The sequence below is a fragment of the Silene latifolia genome, chromosome 2 (assembly GCF_048544455.1).
Source record: "Silene latifolia isolate original U9 population chromosome 2, ASM4854445v1, whole genome shotgun sequence".
In the NCBI taxonomy this organism is placed as follows: domain Eukaryota; kingdom Viridiplantae; phylum Streptophyta; class Magnoliopsida; order Caryophyllales; family Caryophyllaceae; genus Silene; species Silene latifolia.
Window position 1 is genome coordinate 9,313,007 of NC_133527.1, and position 13,145 is coordinate 9,326,151.

General features: G+C 36.3%; 3 protein-coding genes and 1 long non-coding RNA gene across 4 annotated transcripts; 3 read left to right on the top strand and 1 right to left on the bottom strand.

The window, feature by feature from the left end:
• The first annotated feature begins 94 nt into the window (after positions 1-94).
• LOC141628242 (uncharacterized) lies at positions 95-979 on the top strand. The gene is made up of 4 exons (XR_012537114.1): positions 95-268; positions 397-545; positions 673-708; positions 812-979. It is a non-coding gene; the product is annotated as an uncharacterized LOC141628242 (long non-coding RNA).
• A 1,792-nt stretch (positions 980-2,771) lies between these two features.
• LOC141633437 (uncharacterized) lies at positions 2,772-5,178 on the top strand. Its single transcript, XM_074445910.1, has 7 exons — positions 2,772-3,725; positions 3,870-4,047; positions 4,179-4,223; positions 4,324-4,449; positions 4,551-4,736; positions 4,830-4,966; positions 5,085-5,178. The coding sequence occupies exons 1-7, from the start codon at positions 3,655-3,657 to the stop codon at positions 5,176-5,178; spliced, it is 837 nt and encodes a 278-aa protein (XP_074302011.1). The 5' UTR covers positions 2,772-3,654.
• On the top strand, positions 4,646-6,805 carry LOC141628246 (uncharacterized). The gene is made up of 10 exons (XM_074441412.1): positions 4,646-4,736; positions 4,830-4,966; positions 5,085-5,174; positions 5,282-5,365; positions 5,447-5,518; positions 5,606-5,692; positions 5,814-5,943; positions 6,038-6,144; positions 6,352-6,499; positions 6,612-6,805. Exons 7-10 carry the CDS (start codon positions 5,836-5,838, stop codon positions 6,618-6,620), a joined length of 372 nt encoding a protein of 123 aa, XP_074297513.1. The 5' UTR covers positions 4,646-4,736; positions 4,830-4,966; positions 5,085-5,174; positions 5,282-5,365; positions 5,447-5,518; positions 5,606-5,692; positions 5,814-5,835; the 3' UTR covers positions 6,621-6,805.
• A 2,082-nt stretch (positions 6,806-8,887) lies between these two features.
• Positions 8,888-9,940, bottom strand: LOC141633447 (protein FAR1-RELATED SEQUENCE 5-like). Its single transcript, XM_074445917.1, has one exon. The coding sequence runs from the start codon at positions 9,938-9,940 to the stop codon at positions 8,888-8,890; it is 1,053 nt and encodes a 350-aa protein (XP_074302018.1).
• Between the last annotated feature and the right edge of the window lie 3,205 nt (positions 9,941-13,145).

Here is a 13,145-nt window from a genome sequence, read left to right on the forward strand (position 1 = left end):
TTTGTTAATTTTTTAAATTTTACGCGGTTCATATATATTTGTGAGATTTTATCATTTCCTTCTCTCTCCTCTCATTTTTTCTGTTTCGCTCTTCTCTCTACATTTTTCCCCCAAATCACCATAAACCCTAATTTCTTCCCCAAATCATTTCGTCATCAATTTCCGGTGCATTACTTGTTGTTAACAATGAATGATTATGATTCGTTTGCCGTTTTCTCGTTATAATTCCTTTAATCGCTGTATTTCCATGGATTTCGCAAGTAATTAGGTATGATTTGATCTTCAACTTTTAGTTGTTAATGTCTATTTCTTCGTTTTTTTTGTTTTATTAAGCTGAGTTATCCTTTAATAAGCTGAATCTAACTTCGTATTTGTCTTTCGAAATCATTAATGCAGGTTTACCCTAATTTCTTCCCTAAATCAGTTGTTCTTCAATTTGCGGTGGATTAATTGTTGATAATGATGATTGATTATCATTCGACTGCCGTTTTCACGTTCTGCTCTATTTAATCGCTCTATTTTCTATAAAATTCGCAAGTATTCTGGTATGTTTTGATCTTCAACTTGTAGTTGTTTATGCCTATTTCTTCGATAATTTCTTTTATTAAGCTGAATTATCCTTTGATAAGCTGAATCTATCTTTGTTGTTGTCTTTCGGAATCATCAATGCAGGTTTATCTGCGTTACGGTTGAGAATCTGTTAATTAGGTATTTGTTATTACTGTCGTGGTTAATTTTAGGTATATTTTTGTTTATGTTCGGATTATTCATTGATTTTATTTGATACTTACTTCCGTTCGGTTGCATGCAGGTTTTTGTTTTGTTTCAACTTAGGAGCATCGTCGTCTTGGTGTGATTTTACATTTTTTTCCTCCTTGTTTTGCTGTTTAGCACTCTAAGTTTAACACGATTGAAGTTTTGATGTTTTTCTTTCTGAGATTTGTGTTGTTTACAACCTTCTAGTTGTTGTTTTTTCTTGTTGAGCTAATTTTGTGTGTGTTTTCCACGTTATGTCCTTGTGTTTACTTCAGATTTAAGCTTGTGTGTGTTATATGCCTTTTTCATACGTTTTAATGGTACCGTATCAGCTAGGTACGTCAGAACTGTTATCAGTCACACATTGTCAGTTCATAGGTACATTCATGTGGTGTTTGTCTTTCTGATATGTCCTACGTATTTGTGGCATTTTTGTATGCTTGGCATAAGTTTGTGTGTGCGGTATATGATTTTTTTGACTGTTTGTATTATTTTATTTATTTGTTTTTGTTTTGTTGTGTGTTTCAGTTGGTGTTTTACACTTAATGTGTAGTTTAGGGTGTAGGTGCACTTTAATACTCGTTAATCACGTCTATTTAGCCCATACGTATGTTATTTTTGAGTTTAATAACAATGACTACATCAGTGCCCTTTTCAAGAGGGGGACCACATCTTCATTTGTTTTGCATTTTATTTTTTCCCGCTTTAACATATCTGTGATGCCCTTGGTATGTAGGGAGAGTTTTTTTTTCATGGATTGTTTGTGTGTTGATGTGAGTTTTGTTCATTTATTGGGTTATGTGTCGGTCATGTACGTCATTACGGGTTATATGTACGTTGAATGAGTTGCTGGATACGTCTTTTAGTTTATGTTGTGTGTATAAATGTACCTATGCAGATTGTTTAAAACCTTTTTACATGGCTTATTTTTGTTTCGCTTGATCCTTTACAATGAGGTTACTATGTGTTTTGCAGATCGTGTTATATAGGTTCGATTTATCACATATGTCCATACGCATTTGTTGTTATTTAGGTACATTGATTACATTTGACATCTACATTTTTTATGATAACAGGTGTCATTATGAAGAGAACACGTTTAGAAACATCGGCACTAGATGGAGAAGGGACAAGCAGACATCGAGCAGTCCCTGTCTCAAGTATGCAACAAGCTGGATGTGATCCTTCCGAAGATTTTCCGGTATTGAAAACAAGGATGAGTCCTAGTGGTCTTTTAAATTTCATCAATAGTGGCCTCTCCGACAATCAAATCTCAGATATTCAAGAGATGGGCTTTGGCGGTATACTGTGCCTTAAAACGGATATGCTTCCCGGGCAGTTAGCACACTGGCTTGTCTCCGGATTTGATCCATTCACGTCTTCCCTATTAAACAACCAGTTGCCTATTCGGGATGAAGATGTTCATCTTGCCACAGGGTTACCTATGGGTGAGGTAGAAGTAGTGCAAGCCACTCGTTTTGACCAGACCGAGGTGTTTGTAGAGATGGTTACTGCATGGAAGTCTCAGTTTGAGGGTGTTGACAAAGTTACCTACACCCACCTATTGAATAAGATGGCTGAACAGAGACAAGGTGGGGATGATTTCAAGAGAAATTTTGTCGTATATGTTGTGTCTGCGTTTCTTATGGGAATTAAGGGAAGTGTTCCAAGTGTGCGAATACTCAAGTGTTTGAGTGATGTCTCCGTGATTCCAAAACTGAGATGGTGCGATTTTACCCGAAGAAACTTGATTGCAAGTGTTGAACAGTGGAGAGATGATAAGGAGAAGGAGGCCAATGGGAGCTGTAAGAAGATCTATAAAGGTCCTATCATGGTTTTAATTTTCATTTACCTCGATAGGTCGGTTTTTAAGGCTAGAACGATTCTGCGGTGTTCCCAACATTATGTACATGGACGAAGGAAGCGATTTCTTTGCGAATATCTAGAGAAAAAGGGAAGCTCATCGGTTTGGTTCTCGTTTTATTGATTCACATTGGTAAAGCACCCGCATTGCTTTGGTCCTGGGTATGTGGAGAGCCGTGGCAGAACAGCACCTGATGTTGTGTCTGAGGATGATGATATTGTTGGTAATGACGAAGATGACGCGGCTGACAACAATGGACGTGATGGGCACGATGCCAACAGATCACACGTCAGTTCTTGCATTGAAACGTTGGCAAACACAGCGAAAGCCCTTGCTACTGCATTTCAGAATTTCGCAGATTCTATTAATACTGCCAAGCGTATAATGCCGAATTCTGCAGTTGTTTGTCAGCTGTCCGCCATGGCAGACTCTCTACTAGGGGGTTTCCAGTTAACACCACCTGGTGTACCTGAAGATGAGGTTGGGACAAAAGTGGATCGCGGACGGGGTGACCCAGTTGTTGGTGGCAGTGACAAGCGCACTGATGAATCTGCTGCTGCCCCGGGTTCAGGAGCAGATTCACACACTGTTAAGGATACGTCTACTACAGGGGGTAGGTCAGCCTCCGCGGTCCATGGCGGTCGTGTTCCATCTACACCAGAAGGCAGCAATGACGATCCTTGTTGGAACGATCCTACCTTTGTGGCAGCGGCCATCGCGTTGGGTAACGCGTTCAACAAGGATCCAGTGGATGTACCTGTACCAAAGAAAAGACGAGTTGCTCCTGAGTTCCCGACCTTCAATCTATTTCAATCTCAAGATAAATCGCAGCCAGCTGGTTCTCCGGACTGTCCTTCTGCAACTGTTGTTTCCCCCCCGTCTGCTGCTCCTAATGCACCTGTTGCTTCTCCCGATTGTCCTAATGAACCTGTTGAATCGCCCACGTAGTCCACCATGCTGCTAACATAGAGACCAAGAGAGGTGTAGTTGTTCCAAACGTATACAAGTCACCTTTTATTCAAAGGAATATATCCATGTTTTCTGAATTGAGCCAACCGGAGAAAGATGTTTCTGACTTGGTTTTTGAGGAAGGATCTGATGAAAGGTATTTATAATCTTTCTTTTTTACAACCTATTTCAATCTCAAGTTTAATGTTTAATCGTGATCAGTTTGTGGGGTAATTCGTTAATATATCAGAACGTTTCTATATTTTTTGTCTATTGTTTCTGACTGTCTTGTTATTTTCAGCGAGGTATTGTTCAGGAATCGTTTGTTCCAGCTAAGAAGGTACGATTTAGTGTCCTTTATCTCAGACACAAAGATTTCTACAAATGTGATAAATGCATGGGCTAATCTATTGAACAAGCGAGAGGAGTTAAAAGCTGCCTCATCCCCTTTGCGTTTATACGCTTTTGTGACTCATAATGTAAGTTTCCCTATGATTGATTTATGTTTGTTTTAACCTTCAGTTTTATCAATGTTATGTTTTCCTATATAGATATTCTTGCTATCGTCCTACCTGACTTTATTTTGGTTGTTAAATATGTTTAACTTCAGGGAATCAAATGTGAAGATATTACCGAATACGATAACGTCAAATTGGTGAGCTTTCAGCATCTGTATTTTTTTATTTTTAGTATCATTTGTCAGTTTTGTCTTGTTTAGGTTTCTACTAAGGTTAATATATGTGTTTTAAAACCAGATGATGTTCCCTTTTACACTCCGTGAGCCGCATCTGGTCTGTGTTAACATGGTGTCTCGAAAGATTGAAGTCATTCATCCTATGCTTCCTAAATCAGTGGACTTCTCTGATTCTGTTCGCATGGTGGTGAGAACATGATTTTTGCGCACACCAGTTCACTTTGTCAAACGTTTAATTTAGTTTTCTCACTCCGTTGACGTTTCTGATTGTAATCTGACTTTTTTCAGAGGGATTTTGTTCGATGTGACATGGTCTCCAAATCATTCGATTTAAGATACAGTCCGATTTTCTCATGTGAAGAATTCGTCCCCAAAACGCATGTGATTGACGTCGTTGATGATGGCATTTATCTGATGTGTTACATGGAGACATATACGGGGTCCCGCCAATTGCTCAAATCTCAGTTCATAAATGTAAGATACGTCCTTTTTTTGGCTATGTACGTTTAGTAAATAAGCAATCACAACTTTCTCATTAACAATTGTTTCACATATTGAACCATCCAGTCTAGATCAGGGGCTGCAATTGGCAAGATCCTTCTTAAACAGAAGATGAAGTACTGTTTTGCGGTTTTGTCGTGTCCTCAGAACGAATTATCAAAACAAGTGTTGATGGCTGCGAAGCGTCTTAACGTCAAATCTGGGCAAGCACCCATTTTTTTCTTTTTCTTTTTTTTTTTTTTTTTTTTTTTTTGTTTTCTTTTTTGTTTGCAAGTGATCGTTAACCTTACTAAATATATTGTCCTTTTTCGTTTTTTAAAGGAAACAAGCGGCTGTAAAAGAAGTGGAATATACTGATACGCACCTGTTAGACTACGTGTTCCTTATACGTGCGGGAGAATCAGCTAAAGAGTAATGTTTCATCCTTTTTAGTATGTTTACCTTGTCAACTTTATATGTGTTGTTAGAAGTAGCACATAATAAGCTTTTTTTCGTTGGTGTATATGTTATTTTTGTAGTGACGTAGTCGTCAAGACAAGCTTTGGTCAAGTAACAAAGGAAGGCATGTGCTCTTTGAAACCCCTAAGTGGGTTGCGGATATGGTATGGTGACTACTTAATTTTCGTACGTGTTTATTTCTATTTTTATGTAGTATAGAACAACACTCGTTTTTTCAATTTTAGGTGATCGATATGTTCGGGATCTATTCAACTATGCTAAAGCCAGATTTGTTGTATATCCCATCTACTGCACGTGTGAGTGTTACCCTTCTCATCCGTGATTAACTTTCTATTATCAATTTGAATGTTTGTCTTAATAATCGATATGTTTGTCTATTCTAGCATCTCAATCCTCAACGAGATAAAAATCTTGGTCGCAATTACATCAAAACATCATATATGCCTACAGATGGGGTGTGTGTGAAAGCCGTAAGTATATTGTTCTGTTTTTCTAACCTTTGTGGATATGTATCACACTCGTATTTTTTTTTAGTTTATGAAGATCAAACCCATTTCATTCATACCATACGTCTTTTATTTTTGTCAACAGGTTTTTATACCCATCATTGATAATGAACACTGGTTTCTTATTGTGTGTGATCGGAGATGAAGACGAACTATATTCGAACTCACTACGTCCTAAGGATATCCGGGCTGACACTGAACTTGCTGCGGAAGTGGTATATTTTTAAAAATATTATAATTGTTCTCGTTCAGATAATGCTTTCCTTGAGGATTCATGACTAATAGGTTCAATCTATTATTTTGTTTTAGGTTACTAATGTCTTCCAGATCTTATGCCGGTCCAAAGGCTACAAGCATCTTGTAGGGGTGCCTCTAGCTAAGTTTTCGACTCTGACTGTTCCTCAGCAGCAAAATCTGTAAGTACTCATCTTTTTTAATTTACTTTTCAGCTGAGTATGTCACACTAGGTCAGTTGTTAGGTACATTTAATGCAGTATGTGCGTCGCGACGAAATGTCCCATGTTTTTATTTGATTTTTGTATGCTGGACATGGGGTGTCTTGTGCACGGATGATAAAGTAAGGCCGCCTGTGTTGGTACTTATTCTAGTTTTGTTTGGCGAAGGTTTGATTGCGGCGTTCATGTCCTCAAATGGTTAGAAGCTGGCCGCAACCGAGGTCTGTGGGAAGACAAAAGCAACTTCAAGGCGTTGGCTGGATTTAGGAAGGACGTCGCGCTCAAATTGTTACGTTGGCAGGAGAACAATCGTAAGGTATTCAAAATAAATCCCATTTTTCATTTTGTCTTTATTGTTAGTTTTAATCGATCACATCCGTACAAGTGCAAGGTTTACATTGTTTTCTTTTCTCATGTGTGATATGTAGGCTTACTAAAAGTCATGGGAGCGGCTTTGCGTTTGGCAGGATTGTGGCTGACATGTAGGCTTAGTAAACGTCATGTACATCTTATGGACTTTGTGATGGTGTAATTGGGGTTTTGTTGCATTGTATTAACTACCTTTACGTTATTTGTGTATCTGGTTTTCTAAGTACAAGGCGTCTTTTGAAACGCCTTTGGTTCATGTTGTTTTCATTTGTGGCATCCCGTTGGATATGGAATCATGATAGCTTTGACCGTTTGTAATGGAAGGGCATCTACTTTTTGTGGATAATATGTAGGATATGCATCCCATACCGTCTGTCTGTGTTTAGACAAATGGTGGTGTCTACGTGGCAATGGGCTAGGATTCGGGCAACCTCTTTTAATTACTAAGTATGTTGATCATGTATAACATGTGCACCAATCGTGTTAATACTCACGCTCATCATGTATAACATGTGCATCAATCGTGTTAACATGTTTACCAAACATGTTAATAACCACAACATCAATTGTGATACCATACCAATACTATATTCTTTAACAACCCACCAACAACCTTTTTTTTTTTTTTTAAAAGACGCCTTGTACAATATCATTTGTGACTATTGAAATCAATCGTGTCTAATGAAATCATCAGGTAATAGATAATTAGATGTCATACAATATTAGGATTTTGTCTATGTAACTTAAGTTCGCGAATCTTTGTTTTTTAATATGTTACGCTGCGTTTTTTCACAATTAATACTAATGTGTACGATTTTCATGAAAAACATGTGCAACAGTCGTGTTAATAGTCACGCTTTTTGTGAAGAAATCTGAAAGTTTACTTTTTACCATTTCACATATCAAAAAATGAGCAGATTCATGAGCTCTTTAATATCTAGAACGCAAGCCTTCCATAAACTTTCACTTGTATATGATATAACAAGTGTTTCCATCCACAATTCTGACAGATACACTTTCAGCCTTGCCAGATGCACATATAATCCATGTGGATACGCTATTATGTTGTGCTATAAAACAAATGCTATAAAAAAAAAAAAAAAAAAAAAAGATCAAAAACAAAACAAAAAAATGTTCAAAAATCCCATATAACAGAGCAAAAATGAAGTCTCAATTCCTCCCGCCATTATTCATTATATTTGGGTATGTGTTCCGCAACTCTTTTCCGTTGTTCATTCCTGAAACGAACAAATGCTATAAAACATTAACGGTTACAAATTTGATTAGACACAACAATAATATCCCTTAATGAAGCACGAACTAAACATATTCAATCTGCACACGATCGTTAATACATGATGAACCTCGAAAAGGCAACATCATTAGCGAAGAATGTATCATCCGCAATTGTCATCACCGGAAAACAACTCAATTCCACGAGTCAAAGGATAGACCAGAGGCTAAAGAGGCGTTTTAAGACTCCTCGTAGGTATCAAATATTCAGATCAAGAGGATATATAGATACTGTCAATCATCTACCACCAGAAATATTAAACAGATGAAAGGAAACTATTTCAGCTTGATCAAATTAATAGCGTACCTGTATCATGGAATCATACTCTCCCAGGACAATTCCGACTATCATGGAATCCTAACTCTCCGCAAGCATTGCATTTCCTGGCCGCTTTCTTCTGTTCTTTTGTAGCTTTTTCCCTTTGGGACATCATTCTTTTTCCAGACCCTTTTGTTTTTGATCGACAGAGGTAAGACAACCACTTCCTTTGGTATTTTTGTTCCTAAGAGCATCTCAAGTTCCCTATTCTTCTTTCTCAGCCTATCACCCGTGGTACTACTACTACTACATTCCGACGTACTGGTTTGTGCGTTTATCTTATCTTTAAAATCTTTCAAAATTCCCAGCAATTCGTCAACATACTCGGTTTTTGTTCAAATGAGCGTCACACACGAGAACACCTCGGACCATAAGGTACCAATTTTGTGCCGTCTAACATCTAATGAGTTACAATCTTCAATTAAAGTATGTGGCACATTACTACAAATCGGCTGACATGTTGCCAATTTGCTCCACCGACTTAACAGATACTGTTCTGGAACATTGTCAAGGCCTTGTTCTTTCAACACGTAAAGCGCATGACGGCACAAAATTCCATGTCTCTCGAACTTTTTACGAGTGCGATTCACTTTCATTTCGTCAGAGATAAAGATAACATAGTAAACCTTGTCTTTTTCACGATCAATAATGGGGATGATGTCACTTTGGTAGTAACCCCTAATATTTTAACACCACAGGTGAAACAGTGACCACCCACTCGTTTTAAATTCGAGAAAACATCACCGGGGTGTAGAACTCAGAAGCGTGTTTTTCCAAAGGGTGAGGCGTCTCTAGATCAGGGAAGGAGTTCTTTGATTCGGCTATTAATTTAGATTGTTTCCATCGCTGAGCATCCATAGCACTCTCATACCTCATAAGAAACTCAACCAAAGTTAAGTGTGGGTTCATGAAATTTCCGAAAAAGCTATTCTCGGACTCAGACCTGGACGTGGTTCTCATTAGTCCACCCATAAATAAATCCCTGAAATAGGCTGGGATCCAAAAAGCCCTTTTGTCAAACATGGTATCTAACCATTCATTGCCGGTCAGCCCGTATGAAGATATAACTGAGCACCACCGTTCCTCAAACTCAGACGGTTCGATATCTTCTGCCCAAACACAGGAGCACAACTCTTTCATGAAGTTAGTTTCCCGATATAGCGTAGTTCCGATCTTGTCTGGCAGCTTTTTCATGATATGCCACATGCAATATCTCAGTCTTTGAGTTTTGTCCCCGAACACTTTTTTTAACCCCGATCTTATGCCCCTATCCTGATCAGTAATTATGCATACAGGATACTTATTGCTCATTGCACTTAGAAAATTCTGAAACAACCATACGAAATCCTCATCAGTCTCTTTCCTTATAAGTCCTGCTCCAAATGACACACATTTTTTGTGATGATCAACCCCCGTGAAAGGGGCAAATATCATTTTATACGTGTTCATATTAAACGTCGTGTCAAAAGACGTCATATCACCAAAAAGACTGTAATTCTTTATAGCTATAGGGTCAAACCAACAAACCCTAGATAGTCGACCACGATCGTCAACATCAAAATCAAAGTAGTACGAACTACACATGGCTTTTTTGTGCATGAAATTTTCAATCATCATTTGCGCGTCATACCCTTTAATAAACTTTTTCACATCCCTCCAAAAATTTTTGAAGTCCTCAAGTGATGCCCCGACATTTTGATACCCTTTCACGTATTCTTTGAACATCCTAAAGCTTTGCACAGGCCCTTTATTCACCTTAGAATTCTCAACAATCATGGATTTATGTATAAGGGTTAATTCTCGTGACTCGATCGATGCACCACGGTGTTTGGTGTTGAGAGGAGATGGGTATGTCCTTCATGAAAGTCAACAATAACATATTGACCTTTTTCATTTCTACGGAAAAAATTTTTTGCATTACATAAAATTCTAGTTCTTTGTCTCTTTTTTACCTTCCCTCTAGGCTTACTTTCTCCAAATTTTACGCACACACGTGTTAGTCATGACAACCCCATCCACGTTTCGTTGTGTCGACTTTCGCATTTTAAAACCAGAGTTAGTAGCATAAGCCTTATAGAAATCTAGCCCATCATCTAGTTTATCAAAGATCATACCCAAAACAGGCTTCAATTCTGGCACATACGGGTATTCTTTCCTTCGGGTTTGTCTCAATGATTGGTGAGCCTGCATCTATGCACGCTACACAGTAGAACAATAAGGGTATAAGCAGCAAGCTCAAATAACTAATGCACAACAAATATAATTTTCAGGTACGCTAATTTAGTCAAAAGCACGAAATCAATTAGAAAACAAAAAACCACAGAAATTATCTCAAAAAGTTGTGCCTGATCGCTGAAATTTCGTATTTTTCATTACTGACCACTTAACGTAGACGTCAAGATACATCAATCATGTCTTATAATCTTGTCACAGGCAGAAAGTCAAATGTTTATTATGACACGAATCGGTATATCCCTTAATTATAATTCTAGATACGCTGCTGACAAAACACAAACGCATCAACTATACTAATATACATGTCTTTCATAAACGTTGGTCTATAAAGGGCGGTTTCGTTCTTCTATCAGGCACGTTTTCCATATAAGGCATATACATCAATTACACTAATATTCATGATATTGAAACAAACGGAATACTGTATAGCGTGCATAAGAAATTTGATCAGCAAGTGTAATAATCAACTCTAAAACAAACTGCATATCATATACACTAGCCAGACCGGTAAGATAACTGTTCATATCCATCAGACTCATCAATTCATAATATCAATCAGGCTAACGATACACGTGCAGCAATCGTAATAATTTGTCTTCATATGTTTAAATTAGTATGAATACGCATCAAAATGATCAATAAATACATCAATCAGACGATTTTATTGCAACGATTAATATAAAAGACTTATCTCATCTGATTTTCAGATGTACATACCTAGATGAGACGGTGACTGCACGATATCATTGCTAGTAGCTGGAACAATCGCATCAGTATGTTCCCCCAAATCGCTAGAACCCTCAACATCCATAATTTTCTACGATTAAAATAATTCTGGAACGCCAATCGAAATCACAAAATCGATTGTTAATGCATCAATCACACCAAAACAATCAGAAAAGTATTATATCAGTACATCAATTAGATGATCAACACGATTGATTACGATCAATTTAGTCGATTTTGGCGGCTATAGTCTGTGTGTTTTTCGCGGAATTTCTTGTGTTTTCGCGGAAAATATTTGATTAGATTTGGGGGAAAATTTTGGAAAGTAGAGAGAGAAAGAGATTTTGTTGATTTTTTGGTCAAACAGTCGGGTTTAGCTGGTCGAAATCACGCGTGATTTTTTTGATTAAATTACTATTGTAGGTCGTTCTCACCGTTTGCACCGAGTGATCGTTCTCACCGGATCCCGCCTCTATATATATATATATATATATATATATATATATATATATATATAAAAGAGAGTTTTTTCGAGCGATCTGAGAGTGTCCACATCATCAAAAATCAATTTAGGAAAATATAATTTTTAATGTAAAAAATAAAGTGGAGAATCTTTTAATTATTATAATATGTATATTTTCTAAATTATATTCAAGTGATATTTCCAATTTTTATATCAACCTTTTACATTTCATTTGGCAAAAAAATATCGTTAAAAAAATTATGAAAATAATATAATTAGATTTGTGGTAAAAAATGCTATCATTAGAGTATAGATTTCATATTCTTTGCACATATTAAAGATGGTGTACTTCGTAATATGTAAAATTGTGTACTTTTTAGTATGTTTTGTCCCACATTGGAAAATAACGTAGGTGCGGTGAATATGCTACATATAAATAGTAGAATTGTCTCACATCGAAAGATTAGTACAAGGTGATGTGATCTTATGATTATAAATAGGAGGCATATTTAGAACTTATGATCCACCCAAAAAAATTTGAGTCGCATAAATATTGTTTTAAAGAGCTCTTAAAATTTTCAATCATTATCTACGATATGATATAAAAAATAAAGTGGAAATCGTTGGGAACTACCCGGGAAAGAGTTAAGAAATCAAAAAATACAAAACTAAAGGTTTTACTAATGGTAGTCTCCTGACAGAGTACAAAACTAAAGAAATAATGTTGGTAAAAAAATTATGAAAATAATATTATTAGATTCATGGCAAGAAATGCTATCATTAGAGTATGTATAGATTTCATATAATTTGCACATATTAAAGATGGTGTATTTCATACTATGTTATATGTCTCACATTGAAAAATAATATAAGTGTGACAAATATACTACATATAAAAAATAGAAATTTCCCACATCGAAATATAACATAAGGTGGGTGATTCCATGATTATAAATAAGAGGCATCCTGGGAACTTAGGCATCAACCCAAAATCATTTGAGTATCTTAAGTACCGTCTTGGAGTGCTCTTAAAAGTTTATATCATTATATTTTCTACCTATCACATTTAAAAAATAATGTAGGTGTGGTAAATATACTACGTTTAAATAATATAATTAGAATTGTGTTAAAAAAATTTTATCATTAGAGTATAGGTTCATATCATTTGCACATTTTTATTATGATAAAAAAAATAGAAAACAAATGTATGAATATTAATAGATAATATAGTATTTACTTATTATTAAATCGGGTTGGATGTCGAATTAGGTTCCAAAAATATGTTGTACTTTTAAATATGTTATTCGTCTCACATTGAGAAAGAATGTAGGTGTGATAAATATATACTACGTATAAATAGTTGAATTGTCCCACATCAGAAGATTATCATAAGCTGAGGTGATCCCATGATTATAAATAGGATTTATCCTTGGAACTTAGGTATCACCCCAAATATATTAATCTCTCAAAGTATACTTATTATATAAGAGACTTTAAACATAATCTTGAATTAAATGTTAAATTTTTAAAGTTGTAACATTTGTTTTAGGTGGGAGA

Coding starts and splice junctions, on each gene's coding strand:
- LOC141633447 (XM_074445917.1), bottom strand. CDS start 9,940: ATGATTGTTGAGAATTCTAAGGTGAATAAAGGGCCTGTGCAAAGCTTT.
- LOC141628246 (XM_074441412.1), top strand. CDS start 5,836: ATGAACACTGGTTTCTTATTGTGTGTGATCGGAGATGAAGACGAACTA. Junction 5,944..6,037: donor CTGAACTTGCTGCGGAAGTG/GTATATTTTTAA, acceptor ATTTTGTTTTAG/GTTACTAATGTCTTCCAGAT. Junction 6,145..6,351: donor GTTCCTCAGCAGCAAAATCT/GTAAGTACTCAT, acceptor TGTTTGGCGAAG/GTTTGATTGCGGCGTTCATG.
- LOC141633437 (XM_074445910.1), top strand. CDS start 3,655: ATGTTTTCTGAATTGAGCCAACCGGAGAAAGATGTTTCTGACTTGGTT. Junction 4,450..4,550: donor CTGATTCTGTTCGCATGGTG/GTGAGAACATGA, acceptor GACTTTTTTCAG/AGGGATTTTGTTCGATGTGA. Junction 4,737..4,829: donor TCAAATCTCAGTTCATAAAT/GTAAGATACGTC, acceptor TGAACCATCCAG/TCTAGATCAGGGGCTGCAAT.